Source organism: Rhinopithecus roxellana, chromosome 3 (genome assembly GCF_007565055.1).
Source record: "Rhinopithecus roxellana isolate Shanxi Qingling chromosome 3, ASM756505v1, whole genome shotgun sequence".
In the NCBI taxonomy this organism is placed as follows: Eukaryota; Metazoa; Chordata; class Mammalia; order Primates; family Cercopithecidae; genus Rhinopithecus; species Rhinopithecus roxellana.
The window spans coordinates 116,098,614-116,117,527 of record NC_044551.1 but is presented as its reverse complement, the minus strand read 5'-3'; the positions used below and the strand labels follow the sequence as shown (position 1 = coordinate 116,117,527).

At 39.7% G+C, this 18,914-nt stretch overlaps 1 protein-coding gene across 4 annotated transcripts in view; it reads left to right on the top strand.

Moving 5' to 3' along the window:
- The window catches only part of CDC42SE2 (CDC42 small effector 2), a 116,854-nt gene that overhangs the window by 70,212 nt on the left and 27,728 nt on the right, over window positions 1-18,914 (top strand). For all 4 annotated transcript variants that reach the window (XM_030926866.1, XM_030926867.1, XM_010381561.2 and 1 more), the window contains exon 3: window positions 14,005-14,345. In XM_030926866.1, the coding sequence (XP_030782726.1) occupies window positions 14,292-14,345 (54 nt within the window). In that variant the 5' untranslated portion in view covers window positions 14,005-14,291. The remainder of the gene's footprint in view (window positions 1-14,004; window positions 14,346-18,914) is intronic.

Genomic DNA, 18,914 nt, shown 5'->3' with positions numbered 1-18,914 from the left:
CCATGCCCGGCCTTTCTTTGTCTTTTGGAGTACTTTCTTTATCTCTTGGAGTACCGTCTATATTTCTTTTTCTTTTGAGTATTCTTCCAAATGTGTAGTTAGTGGGCTTTATGTGACCCTCTGATTCTTCATATGTTGAAAATATTTTTGTCTTCACATCATATTGGAAGGATGTTTTGGATGTAAAATTCTAAGTTTAAAGTTATTTTAATTCAAGACTTTTAAAATACAGGTCAAGAGTCCCTTTCCTGGTATTTTAAAATCAAAGAACCAAATGGTTTTTCATAATTTATTTGACTACAACACCCAAACCAAACTGATATGAGGCTACTTACAGATTTTATTCATCTCATTTAGTGTTAATGTTTATAGATTTTGCTTCAAGATAGTAATGAGTTAAATTACGGGTTAGTTCCTTAGATGCTGTTGTGGATGTTATATAATATGTGATATACATACACACATCATATTATCTTTATATAATCTGAAAAATCATTGTTTTAGTCTGTTTTGTGCTGCTATAACAAGATACCACGGACTGGGTAATTTATAATGAACCAGAAATGTATTGGCTCATGGTTTGGCGGGCTGGAAAGTCCAAGATCAAGGGGACAACGTGTTGCTGCGGCAGAAGGCAGAAGGGAGAGAGAGAGCATGAGTGAGGAGATAGAACTCGCCCTTTTATAATGAACCCATCAAAATGGGGCACATAGTCTTAAATATGATGACAGCATTAATCTTTTGGGGGTTTTCGTTTCCAGTGCATGTTTTTTTGGGGGATACATTCAAACCATAGCAATTCTGAATTCTGAAAAAACCCCTGCTGCAAGGATTATGGATAAAGGATTGTGGATTTACACTACCCCATTCTGTGTCCAGTGTCACTTTTTGTGATATCTAATATTAATCTTATTCTTTTGCTTTTGACATTACTCTGTTCTTTTTTTCCAGCCTTTGAGATTTTTTTCTTTGATAATCTTAAATTTTCTAGGAATGGGCTCTTCTGTTATTTGGCTGTTTGAGGCTTTACACTCTTGACTTCTTTTATCTTTAATTCTGGGAAGTTATTATTTCTTGAAATGTTTATTCTTCCCTAGAAATGTTTCATTTCCTTCCCTCTTTCTGGAACTCTGTTATCTGGATATTGTCTGTTTTTCATATTTAGTATTTCTACTTGATTCTTTTTCATGGTTTCTTGTTTTGGCTTCATATACTTATGTCTTCCATTGACTTCTTAGGGACACATTGCTGGATCATTCATTCCAGTAATGCTGCTTCAGATGGCGTAAGTTGTTTAGTGAGTCATCTTTCTTTCACAATAGTTTTATGTTCTAGATGTGTCTATTTTTCTGTGTCCCTTGGGGTGTATTAGTCACTTAATCTAATGATATCTGTTAGGGAATTTATGTCCAGGTGAGTTTAAGGAGAGGAAGGACTTGGGACCCAGGTCACTTAGCCACTTGGCACCACTGAAGTGCTGTCAAGTTCTTCTGTTGGTTGCTACTGCATCAGGCAAATTCTGATTGGGATTTGTTTTTAAACTCTTATAAATAAATAATATTGGATACTGGAAAGAGGTTATGTCCTTAGATTATAACTCACTACCAGCCCTGTAGCTCCTCTGCCCCTTGTGGTGGGGGCACAGAGGGGCAGGAAGAGTGAATGCCAAGAGGATGGCTTATTAGCTGGTATCTGTTTTCCTGAGCTTCCCTCCCTAAGGCTTTTGTGCCACCCTGATTTTATCCTGCTGACAAAGACATCTAGGCTGTTGCTGCCAATTTCTGTGGCTAAGGGGCAATCAAGGGGAAGGGAAAGGCAGAATCTTAAAGGGCTTTTAGCATATCTCTCTGCTAGTCCTACCTCTGCTTCCCTTTGCTTCTGGCTCCAGGTTACCAGTTTCCTTTCAGAAAAGTTAAGTACAGCTTTTAGTATTACCAGCAGTTTTTATTCCTTTTTGTTGTTGCTGCCATTATTGTTCTTGGAATCCAAATTTACTTCTGTTTTTTTCTTCCTTCTGGTTGATTTTGTTGGAAGGCACCAGAAGCCCATGACAGTCGTTCATCTTGATAAGTATTGGATGACTTCATTTGATCCAAGAAAGATTAGTTATACAAGATTTCCTCGAAGCACATAAAAATCTTTAATTGAAGAGTAGAGGCATACAAAATATACACAAATTATATGAAAATAATCATAAAAATTAAGAGTTCCAGACCGGGCATGGTGGCTCACACCTATAATCCCAGCATTGTGGGAGGCCTAGGTGGGGGGATCTCCTGAGGTCAGGAGTTCAAGACCAACCTGGCCAACATGGTGAAACCCCGTCTCTACCAAAAATATAAAAATCAGCTGGGCATGGTATCGGGCACCTGTAATCCCAGCTACTTGGGAGGCTGAGGCAGGAGAATCGCTTGAACTTGGGAGCTTAGGTTGTAGTGAGCCGAGATTGTGCCTTTGCTCTCCAGCCTGGGCAATAAGAGCGAAACTCCATCTCAAAGAAAAAAAAAAAAAAAAAAAAAAAGAGCTCCAGTTATCTATCACTGTATAACAAACTACCTTAAAATTCAGTGGCTTAACCAGCAATTACTCTATTATATCTCTCAATCTTGAAGGTCAGGAATTTGGGCAAGTCTTGGCAATTCTTCTCTTAAATGTAGCATCATCAACTAATGGTATTCAACTAATAGGTGGGCAGAACTGGAGGATTCTAAGCAGCTTTATTTACACGTCTGGTGCTTTGACTAGGAAGGCTGGAAGGCTGAGCTCAATTGGGCCTATGTGTACGCATGGTCTTTCCAGCATGATGGTTTTAGGGTAGCTGGAATCTGTGCAGAAGCGCTTTTTATGATGTTCTAAGATCCAAGCCTTGTTCTGTAGTCGAACAAGTCTTACTAAGGTCACCTGAATTTAATGTAGAGGAATTTGGAGGAATAACCAAGAATAACTTAATACCACACAAGGTTATTAGAGTTTTTTTTGTTCATGATTGTTGCTTTTAGGAGAATGTCATTAGTTCTTGGCTTAGGGAACCTTTTCCTTATCCGTCTCATCTGAAGGGGATTCTCTGTAGTAGAGGGATATCATGTACTTCTTTTTCAGTTCACTTTTATAATAATATTTTTCCCCATAACAGTGGTTCCCAACTGGGGGAATCACTCCCCAGGGACATTTGGCAGTGTCTGGAGACATTTTTGGTTGTCACAACTGGTAGAAAAGGGGTACTGTTTGTGTCTAATGGATAGAGGCCAAGGATGTTGCTAAATATCCCACAGTGCACAGGACAATGCCTGCAAGAAAGTACTATCTGGGCTGGGTGCCGTGGCTCATTCCTGTAATTCCAGTAATCCCAGCACTTTGGGAAGCCAAAGCAAGAGGATCAATTGAGTCCAGGAGTTCGAGACTAGCCTGGGCAACATATAGACCCTGCCTCTACAAATTAAAAAAAAAAAAAAAAAAAATTAAGTAGCTGGGTGTGGTGGTGCATGCCTGTAGTCCCAGCTACTCTGTGAACTAAGTATTTTGTTTAATTTTCACTATAGCCCCATGGTATAGGTACTATTATTTTCCTGGACAGCATTTTCCAGTTTGAAAGAGCTCATTCAGACCCCAGTACAATGATGAAAAAGGACCAAACTAAGTCACATCTCTGTGGCATTTGAGAATTCCAAGAGTTAAAGAAAAAAATGTTTAACTCTTCTAGAAGGGAAATACATCACACACAAAGGAAGGAAAATTGGAATGTCATCAGACTTCTCACAACTCTGTAAGTTACCAGATACTGAAATAGTGCCTTTAAACTCCTGAGGGAAAGATTTTTATCTTGGTATTCTATATTCAACTAAATGATCAAGTATCAAATGTAAGGAATTAAAATATTTTCATTCTGTGTGCCACTTCTTAGGAAGCCAGGGGAGTATGTATGTGATTTGACAACGTAAGTGAGAAGAATGAGAAGAGGAAGACGTGATTCACAGAAACAGAACATACCAACTTAGAGCAGTTAGGATTGAAGCAAGAGACTAGGAAGAAACCAAAAGAATATTTGAATCAGTACATCTATTAATATGTTCAGGTATTTGGAAATTACGGGTGTTTCACAGATCTGATATAGGCACATAAAAAAACTAAGCAATTTAAAAAGCTCAGCAGTTATTCAGAGAAAACAAAAGATTATTTAAGAAAACATAGGGAGGCTGAGGTAGGAGAATCGCTTGAACCCAGAAGGTGGAGGTTGCAGTGAGCCGAGATTGTTCCATTGCACTCCAGCATGGGCAACAGAGCAAGACCCTTGTCTCAAAAAAAAAAAAAAAAATTAGCTAATTATACCAAGTAGTCTAAAAATTGATAATTTGAGAAGTAGAAATGGGCATCTTACTTACAATTATAAGAGTTAATACTTTACTCTGGGCACGGTGGCTCATGCCCGTAATCCCAGCCCTTTGGGAGGCTGAGGTGGGCAGATCACGAGGTCAGGAGATCAAGACCATCCTGGCCAACATGGCGATACCCCATCTCTACTAAAAATACAAAAATTAGCTGGGTGTGGTGGTGCAGGTGTGTAATTCCAGCTACTCTGGAGGCTGAGGCTGGAGAAACACTTGAACTGGGAGGTTGCAGTGAGTCGAGATTGTGCCACTGCACTCCAGCCTGGTGACAGAGTGAAACTGTCTCAAAAAAAAAAAAAAGTAAATACCAGAAGAAACAGCTTGGTAAGTTAAAAACAGTTCTCACTAAGAGATGGAGAGGCACAGGGCAAAGATTTGCCATTTTTAATAGTCTTTTTTTTTTTTTTTTTTTTTTTTTTTAAGGCAAAGTCTCACTCTTTGTCACCAGGCTGGAGTGCAGTGGTACCGATCTCAGCTCACTGCAACCTCTGCCTCCCAGGTTCAAGTGATTCTCCTGCCTCTGCCTCCCGAGTAGCTGGGATTACAGGTGCCCGCCACTACGCCCAGCTAATTTTTTGTATTTTTAGTAGAGATGAGATTTCACCATATTGGCTAGGCTAGTCTTGAACTCCTGACCTCGTGATTTGTCTGTCTCAGCCTCCCAAAGTGCTGGGATTGCAGGTGTGAGCCACTGTACCCAGCTAATAGTCTTTTATTTTTCATTGATTCTTTTTTTTTTTTGAGACAGATTCTCACTCTGTTACTCAGGCTGCAGTGCAGTGGCACGATCTTGGCTCACTGCAGCCTCTGCCTTCTGGGTTCAAGTGATTCTTGTGCCTCAGCTTCCCAAGTAGCTGGGACTACAGGCATACACCGCCACACCCGGCTAATTGTTGTATTTTTTGTAGGCATGGGTTTTCATTGTGTTGACCAGGCTGGTCTTAAACTCCTGACCTCAGGTGATCCACCCACTTCAGCCTTCTAACGTGTAGTATTCATTGATTTTTTTTTTTTTTTATTTTTTTTTTGAGACAGAGTCTCGCTCTGTTGCCCAGTCTGGAGTGCAGTGGCTGGATCTCAGCTCACTGCAAGCTCCACCTCCCGGGTTCACGCCATTCTCCTGCCTCAGCCTCCCGAGTAGCTGGAACTACAGGCGCCCACCACCACACCCGGCTAACTTTTTTGTATTTTTAGTAGAGACAGGGTTTCACCGTGTTAGCCAGGATGGCCTCGATCTCCTGACCTCGTGATCTGCCCGCCTTGGCCTCCCAAAGTGCTGGGATTACAGGCGTGAGCCTCCGTGTCCGACCTCAGTCCTGATTTTCAGTAAAGGTGCTAAATTAATCTGATAAGCAAAGGATATCTTCAGCAAATGAACTAGAACAACTAGATATCCATACTTTTTTAAAAATTGGCCTTTATACTGTCAGAAAATAAAATTTAAGTAAAAACAAGTTATAGATATAAAAATAAAAGCCGAAAGGTCTAGAAAAAGAAACAGATTATCTTTGCAACTTTGGAATATGTGAAAAAATTTTTAGAACCCAAAAAGCACAAATCATAAGAGATAAAACTTGTGCATAAGACATTATCAAAGTTAAAAACTTAAACTCTTTGAAAGATGTTGTTAGGAAGACAAAGACCAGGATAAAATATTCACTCTGCATATATTGGAGAAAGGATTGACCTAGAATATGTGAACATAGCTTAGTGAGATGATGGAATTTTAAAATGGGCAAAAGGTTGGAACATATTTACCCAAAGAAAATACATGAATGGCCAAGAAGCACATGAAAAGACTTAATATCACCAGTTATCAGAAGAGTGCAAATTTAAACCACAGCAAGATACTACTGTACACCAGCTAGGATGACTAGAATTTAAAAGATTGATAGTACAAAGAGTTGGTAGGATAAGGAATAACTGGAACTCTTATACATTGCTGGCAGGAATGCAAAATGGTAAAACTGATTTAGAAAACTGGTGGGTAGTTTCTTAATAAAGTTAAAATCATACTTACTGTATTAACCAGTATTTCCACTCCTAGGTATTTACCCAGGAGAGAGAAAAACTTTTCACACAAACACCTCTTTTGTGTGTGTGTGTGTGTGTTTTTAATTTACCACCTTCACCCCTTCTCACAAAAACCATTGTATTATACAGATGTTCATAATCATAACAGCTTTATTTTTAATAGCCAAGAACATTAATGTCCATCAACAGATGGGTGGATAAACAGATTGTATAATATCCATATAATGGAAATCTGCTTAGGAATAAAAAATAATTTACTAATAGAGACAACATAGATAAATCTTAAAAACATGCTGAATGAAAGAATCAGATGTGAAAAAGAGTGCATGCTGTATAATTATACTTACATGGAACTATAAGAAAGTCTAATCTATAATCAGTCATTTTAAATATAAGGAAAAAATTCACCCTCCTGTTTTGATAATTACATGTGCATCCATACCTCAGCCTTTTATAACCTAGTTCAGGGAACAATGGTTTGGACTTTGATTAACCACAGAGAAGTAGCTGTGTGATAAATACATAGTTTGAAAGATCATCTTAAAATAAGTTAATTTTTTTCAGAAGGGCCTTGTAACACATATGAGTATCAGCTGTTTCAGCTAGTTTGAGACAGATTTAGTGCTGCTACAGCTATGAATAAGCTTTATTGATAATTTATATTTGGTCATTGATTAATTTTTGCATTTCTGGCAGAAACCTCTTTGGCATCTGATGGAATTTCAGACCCCCTTCCCCAATAATTTTACCAGTTCTTCGAAAGTCTCTAGCAAGGATGTTCACTCGTACTTGATTCTGTGTTTTGCATTTCCACCTCTGATCTTCCTCAATTCAGTATTGTCAACTGCTCATTGTTAGTTTTTATTTTATTTATTTATGTTTTTGAGATGGTCTCACTCTGTTGCCCAGACTTTAGTGCAATGGCGCATCTTGGTGTACTGCAGCCTCGACTTCCTGGGCTCAAGTGATCCTCCAAACTGAGCCTTCCAAGTAGCTGACAACAGAAGTACTTGCCACCACACCCGGGTAATTGTTAAAATTTTTTTTTTTTTTTTGAGATGGAGTCTCGCTGTGTTGCCCAGGCTGGAGTACAGTGGCCAGATCTCAACTCACTGCAAGCTCCGCCTCCCGGGTTTACACCATTCTCCTGCCTCAGCCTCCCCAGTAGCTGGGACTACAGGCGCCCGCCACCGCGCCCGGCTAGTTTTTTTTTTTTTTTTTTTTTTTTTTTTGTATTTTTTAGTAGAGACAGGGTTTCACCGTGTTAGCCAGGATGGTCTCGATCTCCTGACCTCGGGATCCACCCGTCTCGGCCTCCCAAAGTGCTAGGATTACAGGCTTGAGCCACCGCGCCCGGCCAATTTTTAAAATTTTTGTAGTTACGGAATTTTGCCATGTTGCCTGGATTAGTCTCGAACTCCTGGTCTCAAGCAATCCTTCTGCCTCAGCATCCCAGAATGCTAGGATTACAGGTGTGAATCACCAAGCCTGGTCCAGTATTGATTAATACTTTTTTTTTTTTTTTTTTGAGACAGTGTTGTTCTGTTGTCCAGGCTGGGGTGCAGTGGCACGATCTCGGCTCACTGCAACCTCCGCCTCCTAAGTTCAAGCAAGTCTTGTGCTTCAGCCACCTGAGTAGCTGGGATTACAGGTGCATGTGCCACCACACCCAGCTCATTTTTGTGTTTTTAGTAGAGACAGGGTTTCGCTGCATTGGCCATGTTGGTCTTGAACTCCTGGCCTCATGTAATCCTCCCACTTTAGCCTCCCAAAGTGCTGGGATTACAGGTCTGAGCCATCGTGCCGGGTCTACTTTTTACATTCACATTTCATTTAAGTTTTTATCATTTAAGACTGGGCGTGGTGGCTCATGCCTGTAATCCCAGCATTTAGGGAGGCCGAGGCCAGCGGATCACTTGAGGTCAGGCGTTTGAGACCAGCCTAGCCAACATAGTGAAACCCCATCTCTACTAAAAAAAAATACAAAAATTAGCTGGGCGTGGTGGTGGGCGCCTGTAATCACAGTTACTTAGGAGGCTGAGGCATGAGAATTGTTTGAACCAGGGAGGCTGAAGTTTCAGTGAGCTGAGATCGTGCCACTGCACTCCAGCCTTGGTGACAGAGCAAAACTCTGTCTTTAAAAAAAAAAAAAAAAGTTGTCATTTAAAAATACATATAAATTGCATAGTGGCCAGGCATGGTGGCTCATGCCTATAATCCCAGCATTTTGGGAGGAGGAGGCAGGCAGACTGTTTGAGCCCAGGAGTTTGAGACCAGCCCAGGCAACATAGTGAGACCTTGTCTCTACAAAAAATTTAAAAATTAGCTGGGCATGGTGGCGCATACCCGTAGTGCCAGCTACTTGGAAGGTTAAGGTGGGAGGATGGTTTGGGTCTGGGAGGCAGAGGTTGCAGTGAGCTGAGATTGCGACACTGCACTCTAGCCTGGGTAGCAAAGCAAGACCCTGTCTCAAAAAATAAAATAAAATTAAATTAAATTGCATAGTGCATACATGTATTATTTAACAAATAATTATAAAGCAAATACCTGTGTGGCTACCACCCAGGTCAAGAAGTGGAACATTGTCAGCATTCCAGGAGCCCATAAGCACCTCTTCCTATTTGTAATCCCTGCCCTCAGTCCTAGAGGTAACCATTCTCCTGACTTTAATTATAACTTTCCTTGCTTTACTTTTATACCTGTGTATGCATCTCTAAACAAAATAGTTTAAATTGTTTTTGAAATTCACAGAAATGGTATCATTCCATGTGTATTGTGTCATGCTTCTTCTCTCGCCATATGAGAATCATCTGTGTTGCCTGAAGCTGTCATTCATTATTGTTTTGTATAAAACCATAATTCACCTTTTTTCATTCTCTTTTTTTTTCTAGATAGATTTTTAGGCTGTTTCTTCAAAGTTTGCAGCAAATTACCTGTTTTTGCTATAGCAGAATAGTGCAATTTTGCCATTTTAATTCTGGTAACAAAAAAGCATCTTATATCAATACAGGTTGGGCATCCAAATCCAGAAATCTGAAATGCTGCAAAGTCCACAACTTAAAAAAAGTTTTAAAAATTAAATTAAATTAAATTAAATTGTTTTGTAGAGATGAGGCCTTGCTATGTTGCCTAGGCTAGTCTCGAACTCTTGGCTTCACACGATCCTCGTGCTTCAGTTGCCCCAAATGTTGGGACTACAGGTGTGAGCCACGTGCCCAGCCAGAATTTTTTGAGTGCTGACATGGACTAAGGAAATGTTCACTGGAGCATTTTGGATTTCAGATTTTCAGATTTAGAGTGTTCAGCAGGTTAAGTGTAATGCAAATATTTCAAACTACAAGAAAATCTGAAATCTGTATTACTTCTCGTCCCAAGCATTTAGGAAAAGGGATATTCAACCTGTATGCTCTTTATAATATATACAGTATGTTCATGTATATTAGCAAATTTAATCCTCATATCAGACCTGTGAAATGGCAATGCAGTATTTCATTTTATTACTAAGAAAACTGAGGGTAAGCCTGGGCAACATAGTGAGACCCTGTTTCTACAAAAAATTAAAAAGTTAGCCAAATGTGGTGGCATGTACCTGTAGTCCCAGCTACTTGGGAGGCTGAGGTGGGAGGATCATTTGAACCTGAGAGGTTAGACTGCAGTGAGCCAGGATTGCTCCACTGCACTGCAGCGTGTGCAACAGAGCTGAAACTCTGTCTCAAAAAAAGAAAGAAAGAGAGAAAGAGAAGAGAGGGAGAGAGGGAAAGAAGGAGGGAGGGAACAGAGTGATATAGTTTGTCACTTGCCTAACAATTCTAAAAACTTAATGAAGTGCTATAATTGTCACAGATCTTTTATTTCAAAGTCCAAATTCTGAATTTTTGATTCAGTTTCACACAACTGAGCATTCTTAATTCCTGAACTGAGTTAGAATATTTTAGATTAAAAAAAAACAAAAACAACTTAGTTACCTGACATGCCCCACTGCCAGGTTTTTCACATCAAAATATTATTGTTTTTCTTTGGAAGTTGATCTAGAAAGCATTTTTATTACATTGCGGGTAGGATGTTGGAATATAACTTCATTAAGTTGTCAGCAGCAAAACTTCATGCAGGTAGGAAGCTGGTATCTGCAGCGTTTGATTTAGGTGGTAAAAAGGAGGAGGAGGGGAACTGATAGTGGATAATATTTTGAGTACAGAATACTATTGCACTTTTCTCCTCATGTCAGTCTCATTTGTAAGCAAATTCAGGGAAGCTCACTAGCTAAGTGGCCTTGGATAAGCTGTTTAATGACCAAGTTCCATGATGTTCTCTTTAAAAGTCCCTTCCCTTTCTAAAATTGTGTGTCTTATGAATCTGTGAGGTGATTAAAATACCCTCTTGTGCTGTAGACCAGTCTGACCCCTTAGTTACGTGTGGAATGTGCTGAGCTGTATTTAAAGCCAAGTTTATATGTTGATGTTATTGTACAGTGACTCTCCTTTTGTTATCTAAAGATTTCAAAAAGTATAGGTTTTTAAAATGGTCATGTTTTAAGCAGCTTTCAGCTCAAGAAGTGAAAGTAACTATTAGTATAGTTATTATTAGTGGCAGTGTGTTGAAGTTTTTTGTGAAGAATTCAATACTTCCTTGAAGGTGTTTATATGTAAATATGTTTTAAGTATATATACTTTAGAAAACCATTCTAGGCCAGGCGCGGTGGCTCACGCCTGTAATCCCAGCACTTTGGGAGGCCGAGGCGGGTGGATCACGAGGTCAGGACATCGAGACCATCCTGGCTAACATGGTGAAACCCTGTCTCTACTAAAAATACAAAAAAATTAGCCGGGCATGGTGGCGGGCGCCTGTATACCCAGCTACTCAGGAGGTTGAGGCAGGAGAATGGCGTGAACCCGGGAGGCGGAGCTTGCAGTGAGCTGAGATCGCGCCACTGCACTCCAGCATGGGCGACACAGCGAGACTCTGTCTCAAAAAAAAAAAAAGTTCTAAAAAGGAAATTTGTTTAGAAAAGCAAGAAGATGTATTGATATCACATTCCAAAGCATGTCTGAAACATTTTAAGATCCATATATTTACTTAAATAAAAATCCATGGAATTGCAAACATCTTCTTGGTTTGAAAATATATTTTAGCAGATCTGTCATCTAAGTGGAAATACGTAGCAGCAGAAGTTATTGTACTTTAGGCCAGGTGAGGTGGCTCATGTCTATAATCCAGCACTTTGGGAGGCTGAGGTGTGAGCTCAGCAGTTTGAGCTCAGCCTGGGCAACACGGTGAGACCCTTTCTCAAAAAATATTTTTTTAAAAAACTTATAAAGCCTTCTTAATGGGCAAGATTTTTGATCCAGGGTGAAATTAAACTTGTTAAATAGCAGCACTGAAATAATGTTCATGAGACTGTGTATTTAAGACTTTTCTCTTGTATTCCTGCTAAGAAGACTGGATGGAGGAAATAAGTGATACTATTCTTTGAGCTGATAAAACTTCACAGTATTTACCTGATTCATTGGCCAAAGACTGCCACTTCCTTGGTTTAGAGTTTGGGTGAGATAAGGAATGTTCATCTCTGCTTAAATAAACATTCCAGGTTCTGGATTTTAATTAATGGCAAAAATGTAAACTTTTCTTTCTTTTGATATTCGTTGGACACATGCTTAAATCTTATCATGTCATTTTCCTGTATGTTAGAGGACTTGTTCTCTGGACTGTAGAATCAGGGTCCTGAATTCATGCCTTGTTATACTACCCAGATTTGTGACACCGAGGATGTGTGCATTAACTTCACATTACATCTTCATCTCTACAGCTACAAAAATTACTGTCACTTCTGTCTTTCCAGGTTTAGAGTCATGGCTTTGGAAAAAGCAAAAGGGAGGAATTTAATTTTACTTGATGTTCAGGACTCTGTGATCCTATAATGTGGTTGTTACTGATCTGTAGTTGGCAAAGCTTGTAACATGTATGGGGTCTCTTTCCAGAATTTACAAATAAGTGATTTATATTTTGCCATTTGGGACAAAAATGTTAACATCTCTTTGAACACAGTCAAATTGATACATCTTTAGTCTTTGATCTTTTCATTTCAAGGAAGGCTCTTTTTCTTCATTCTATACTCTACTTTTTAAACTTTATATCTATTTTCTTGCAAACATTGTGTACACTTGTTGACTCTGCTGCTTTCCTTTCACTCACTTAACCTCCTGTAATCTGATTTCTTCCCACACCACTTTACTGAAACTCCTGTTGCCAGGGCCACACTGTGTTTGCTGCACAGGCTAAGGAATAGTCCTCAATCTTTACTATCTCAGTGGCAGTGAATACTGCCACCCACTTTTTCCTTGAAACAGGCTCCAGTGACACCACATTTAACGGATTTTCCTCTTCTAATTCTGATAACACCCAAACCTCCTTTGTAGACCTCTCTTTTTCTACCTATGATTTAAATGCTGTTCTTACTCAGAGGACTCTGTTGAGCACACTTGGTCATGACACTGTTTTCCCTAGAGATCATTCATTGCTTTAGTCATAATCTGATGATTGTAAAACTTCTCCTTGGCTTCAGATCTGTGTATCAGACTGTCTATTGGACATCTTCACTTGACGATTGTTGTAGTCTGCAAGTGATACAAACCCACTTCATCATAACTTCAGGCTAAAGAGGGAGATATGTTGCCTTACAAAACCAAATGTCTGGTGCACAGGTGAAACTGATCTTAGGGATGCCTAGAATCAGAGATTCATGTCATCTTGACTTCCCACTTTCTTTTGCCTCTGCCTGTCAGCATTATTATCTCAAAACCGTCTTCCACATGAGGGTATAGGATATTATTGACTAAGGACATCCTTAAAGTCAACAGCTTGGCAGTCAGAAGGAAAAAATAGGTTTAACTCTTTGTCCAACTGCAGATAGAAAATTGCCTGACAAGGATTCTAATAGACTCAGCTTGGTTTGCCATGGTGGGATATAAAGTATTTTGACTAACTTGTGTTCTAGTAATGATGGTGGGAGTGGTAGGGATCTAATAGCTTGATTCACAGAAGAAAGCCTAACTTAACCTCTACCCATTTTTCATGTACAGCTCTAATTCCAGTGGATAAGGTGATAATTTTGTTTATGGTTTTTGATGAACTGCACCTGCTTATCTCCTTAGAATTCATTGCTATGTCAATTACTGTCTGAGTTGTCTGTGAGAATAAAGGACTCAACTGAAGAAACCTGTATGAAAGTGGTGATCATTATTTCTTCTTGGAATTAGAAACTTGTATGTGGCAGTCATAATTGTGATTTTTAAAGCACTCATAATGAGTGATTTTTAAAAATTAACTCATTAAAATAATTCATACTTTTATAATCATAAAATAGGATGCCCTACGAAGACAGAGATTTCTGTCTACTTTCACTACTACACCTAGAACTTGACACTAAAAAAGTTGCTCAAAAAATAATTTGGTGAATGAATATCAGTTTGTTAAAATCTTGATTTTTTTTTCAGTGTTTACTTTTTTGGGTAATACTTATTTTAACAATAAAAGCTTTCAAGGATAAATAAAGTTTAACTTTTTTTTCTTTTTTCTTTTTTTTCCCTAGACTCTCTGTTATAGTCCCTGGGTCAAGACAACAATTTTTATACCTTCGTCGTGGTTCAGAAAGGAGTCTCTGTAGAACCAGAAGCAAAGAAAGGAAACAATCCGAATTTTTCTTTATTAAATTGACTGTGTAAGATACTTGACTTCCAGGAACAAAAACACAGTGAAATAATAAAATTTCATCTTGGCATCACTGGACATTCATCATATTGAGGAGCGTATTTTGTGGAACTTCCTGAGTTGAGATTTGGAACCTTCATTGGTGCTCATTTACTGTGGACTGTAAGCATGAGTGAATTCTGGTTGTGTTTCAACTGCTGTATTGCAGAACAGCCTCAGCCTGTAAGTATGAAGTATGTGGACACATCAGGTGGGGTGCTTATTAAACGTACCACTCATTCTCAAACTGAGAATTGGGATCCTAGCAGTAATTGCAAAGCAGTTCTAGAGAATACCATAGAGAATAGTTCAGTGGAACTCTGAACATACGTTTAAAAAGAAATAATGTTTTTAAAGTAAATGCTGTATGTCAAGAACTCTGCTAGACCATTCATCGTACATGACTGAAAGGATTTGTTCTTCTGTCAAATAGCTCCTGGAGGAATAGTGAGAGAGAAAGGAGACAATAACCTGAGGTAAAACAGGTAAATCAGCCTTGGAAGTCAGTAGGTGGAAGATGTGGCAGCCATTGCCATCATATTCTTCTCAGCTTACCATCTCATTTTCCTCAGGGCAACCCTCTGAGGAAGATATCATTGTCCTTATTTTTCAGTTGAAACAGGTTCAGTTTATTGCCCAAAGTCGTATAGCTTGTAAGTGGTCTTGACTGACTTCTTGGTATATGCCTTGTTTTTGTCCTCTAATATATGCACATATTGTTACCTCTACCAAAATCCTGCCCTTCAGCCTCCAAATTCTTTTTGTTTTATTAAGACAGAGTTTCACTCTTGTTGCCCAGGCTGGAGTGCAATGCCGTGATCTCAGCTCACTGCAACTTCCGCCTCCTGGGTTCAAGTGATTCTTCTGCCTCAGCCTCTTGAGTAGCTGGGATTACAGGCATGTGCCACCACGCCTGGCTAATTTTGTACTTTTAATAGAGACGGGGTTTCACCATGTTGGTCAGGCTGGTCTCGAACTCCTGACCTCAGGTGATCCACCCGCCTCTGCCTCCCAAAGTGCTGGGATTACAGGCGTGAGCCACTGTGCCTGGCCTCCTTTTCATTTGTTAAGGTACCTAAATCAAATGTTACCTATATAAAAAATTCCCCAGCTTTCCCCTGAATGAGATAATACTCATCTGTATTCCCACAGCTCTTTAGTTCGTTGTTCTGTTATAGCATGGAACCTTTTGCATAGTAAATAACTGTTCTATGGTCTCTCCCACCACATTTTGAATTATTTATGGGTCTTCACCATGTTAACTTTGTATCTTCAGGATCAAATATAATATCTTGGAGAGTGTAGGTATACATGATTGATGGTTGTCTGGCTGAACGAGTGAATTGATATTTTGTTTTATTTATATATGTAACAACATAAGAGGAAAAATAAGGGTTAAATTTTAAAACTAGAATTGTACACATAACTCCCAATCTCAGGTGATTCACCTGCTTCGGCCTCCCAAAGTGCTGAGATTACAGGCATGAGCCACTGTGCCCTACCATATTGTTTTAATTGCTCTACTTAGTATATTTTGCTGTGTTGTAGGGGAAATTTTTTCTTAGCTCTTCTTTTCTAACTCTTGGTGATGTCTTTTTTTAAAGCTGGATTGTGGTTCCATGTTTTCTTACTATAGTTTTATTTTTTTTCTTGTTTGAGATATTTCATAATGCATATTTAAATCTTAGAGGTTTTTTTTTTTAGGATTGCATTGAATTTTATTTATTTATTTATTTATTTTTTGAGGCGGTGTCTCACTCTGTTGCCCAGGCTGGAGTACAGTGACGTGATCTCGGCTCACTGTAACCTCTGCCTCCTGGGTTCAAGCGATTCTCCTGCCTCAGCCTCCCAAGTAGCTGGGATTACAGGCACCTGTCACCACGCCCAACTGATTTTTGTATTTTTCATAGAGAGAGGGTTTTACCACATTGGCCAGGCTAGTTTTGAACTCCTGACTTCAGGTTATCTGCCCACTTCAACCTCCCAAAGTGTTGGGGATTACAGGCGTGAGCCACTGCACCTGGCTAGGATTGCATTGAACTTAGAGGCTAATTGGGTGAGAATTGACATCTTTAGAATTTTGAGTGATCCAGGCTGGGTGCAGTGATTTACTCTTGTAATCCCAGCACTTTGGGAGGCTGAGACTAGCAGATCACCTGAGGTCAGGAGTTGAAGACCAGCCTGGCCAACATGTTGAAACCCTGTCTCTACTAAAAATACAAAAAATTAGCTGGGCATGGTGGCAGGCACCTGTAATCCCAGCTACTCAGGAGGCTGGGGCAGGAGAATCACTTGAACCCAGGAGGTGGAGGTTGCAGTGAGCCGAGATTGCGTCATTGCACTCCAGCCTGGGCAACAAGAGCGAAACTCCATCTCAAAAAAAAAAAAAAAAAGAATTTTGAGTAATCCGGTTAGAAGCATGGCATATGTCTTCATTTATGTAGATCTTTTAATATTCTTTTTGTAAAGCTCTAAAGCTTCATTACATAAGCTTGCACGTTTCATGTTAGGCTTGTTCTAGATATGGCTTTTACTGTATTTCCTAGCTAGTTATTACTAGTGTATAGGAACCTAGTAATTCTTATATGCTACTTTTTTATCCAGATATCTCACTGAACACTTGTGAACACTTGAATTTATTTATTTACTTATTTATTTATTTATTTTTTGTTTTTGTTTTTCTTGAGACAGAGTCCCACTCTGTTGCCCAGGCTAGAGGCACGATCTCAGCTCACTGCAACCTCTGCCTCCCAGGTTCAAGCGATTCTCTTTCTTAACTCAGCCTCCTCAGTAGCTGGGATTACAGGTGCGTGCCACCATGCCTGGCTGATTTTTTTGTGTTTTTATTACAGACAGGGTTTCGCCATGTTGGCCAGGCTGGTCTCGAACTCCTGGCCTCAGATGATCGGCCTCAGCCTCCCAAAGTGCTGGGATTACAGGTGTGAGCCACTACACCAGGCCGAATTAGTTTAATAGTTAGCTGAAATGCTTATCTCTTATAGGTATCTCCAAATAGTGACTTTTTAAATCATTTTCTGATATTTAAATCATTTATCCTTTTGGGATTTTAGCTGAATTGACTAAGACCTCTAGTATAATGATCAGTATTGCCAGTGATGGCTGAACATCCTTCTTATCCTGAGTTTTTATGATCTGTGATATTATTAGAGATGACATTTTCGGTAGTCAAGGATTCTCAATAGGAACACTTGAGTCCTATTGCCATATTGTTTTAAGGATGCCCTGTAATTTTTTGTTGAACGTGGTGTAGTGGGTAAAAGGAACCAAGGTAAATAGGCCCGTAGTGTGATGTTTTATGTTTATCTGGTTAGGGCCTAGGCCATTTTACTATTTGCTGTAGCTGTAGGTGTTGGAGGCTAAAATTTCATCTGGTGTCCTTGTTTTTGTCCCCTTGTTGTCTTTGGGTTTCTCTAGAGACTTCTTCTTAAATAAGAGCTGAGACATACTGTTGCTTCATGTGTAATCCCCTGTTGTACAGGAGCCCTGTAGATGTGTTGGTAAGGTGTGGGGAAGGGAGACATTATGTATTGCTATGATTATGTCTCAGTCTTTCAGTGAGCCCATGCACCTGGTCTGTGACCTACACAAAGTGCTTCTCAGTTTTGTTTTTTTACCCGTTAGGTGAGGCAAAAAGGGGTAGAGGAGACTGGAGTTGGATATTTCCCTTCTCCCCAAGTTGGTTAGTTTCTGGAAAAACCTAGTTGATTAGGCTCTGGTAAAATAGTTTCTCTTGAGAGCAAACCTTGTTAATAACAGAATACTTTGGTGCATTTCATTGTGGCTGCCCTTCCCTTCTTTTTGCAGAAACACAGATTTTTCTCTGATCTTCACTTGAGAACCTGGTAAGGTTCCCTGAGGTAAAAACCCACAAAAGTGTAGGGGATCCCTAAGACTAGGTCCCCCTGGCGTCTTAAAGTTATTCACACTGAGCATCCAGCTATTCATCAATTACAGTTTAGGTTTTCCTGCACTGGTACTAGATCCTGTGAAGGTTTCTGCTTGTTGATTTCTGTGTCCACCTGTCTGTCTCTCGAGTTTTGGGGGAAACAGTTTTCTCTGTGACCTCACTTCTCTGATGGATCTAAGAAGAGATACTGTTTAAGTTTGATCGGCTTTTTTCTTGTCACGTGGATGGGAGTGATGACTTCTAAGCTCCTTATGTGCCAGATCAGAAACCAGAAGTCAAGTTGCCATATTTTAAAAGATTTACTTACTGCCAGTATTCACAGGGTATATAATAAAGTGAATTCTCTTCAATATATGATAAATGTATAGTCACCAATAGCTGAAATAGGAAGACACAGATTACGTATTTAAATGGCAGGACCATAAGGCTCTGGAGTTATGAGACATCAGAAATACATTTTCTGCTACACAGAGGATTTGCAATTTGAGTTTCTCTCATACTGAAACAGGAAAAGTTCCCTTGTGCCCCTAGAAGGTGTGCGACGGGGGTGTGGCTCACTTCTTCAGTGCCCTGCTGCTCAAACCTCTAGGGGAGCATACAGACGGGGAGCTGTGGGGCTCCGACCCCACCGCAATGTCTAGGGATGAATCTTTATAGCTGAAGCGCCAGAGGGCGTGTGTTACAGGGTGCTTTTTTAGTTTGCCTTGTGTTAACCAACTCAGACTCTCTACGATGTCATAAGGGCAGAAGGCTTTCTGTATCCTGGGTTCTTGCTTTGGTATACTGGAAGAATCGGATCACACGTGGGCTTGGAGAATGAGTGC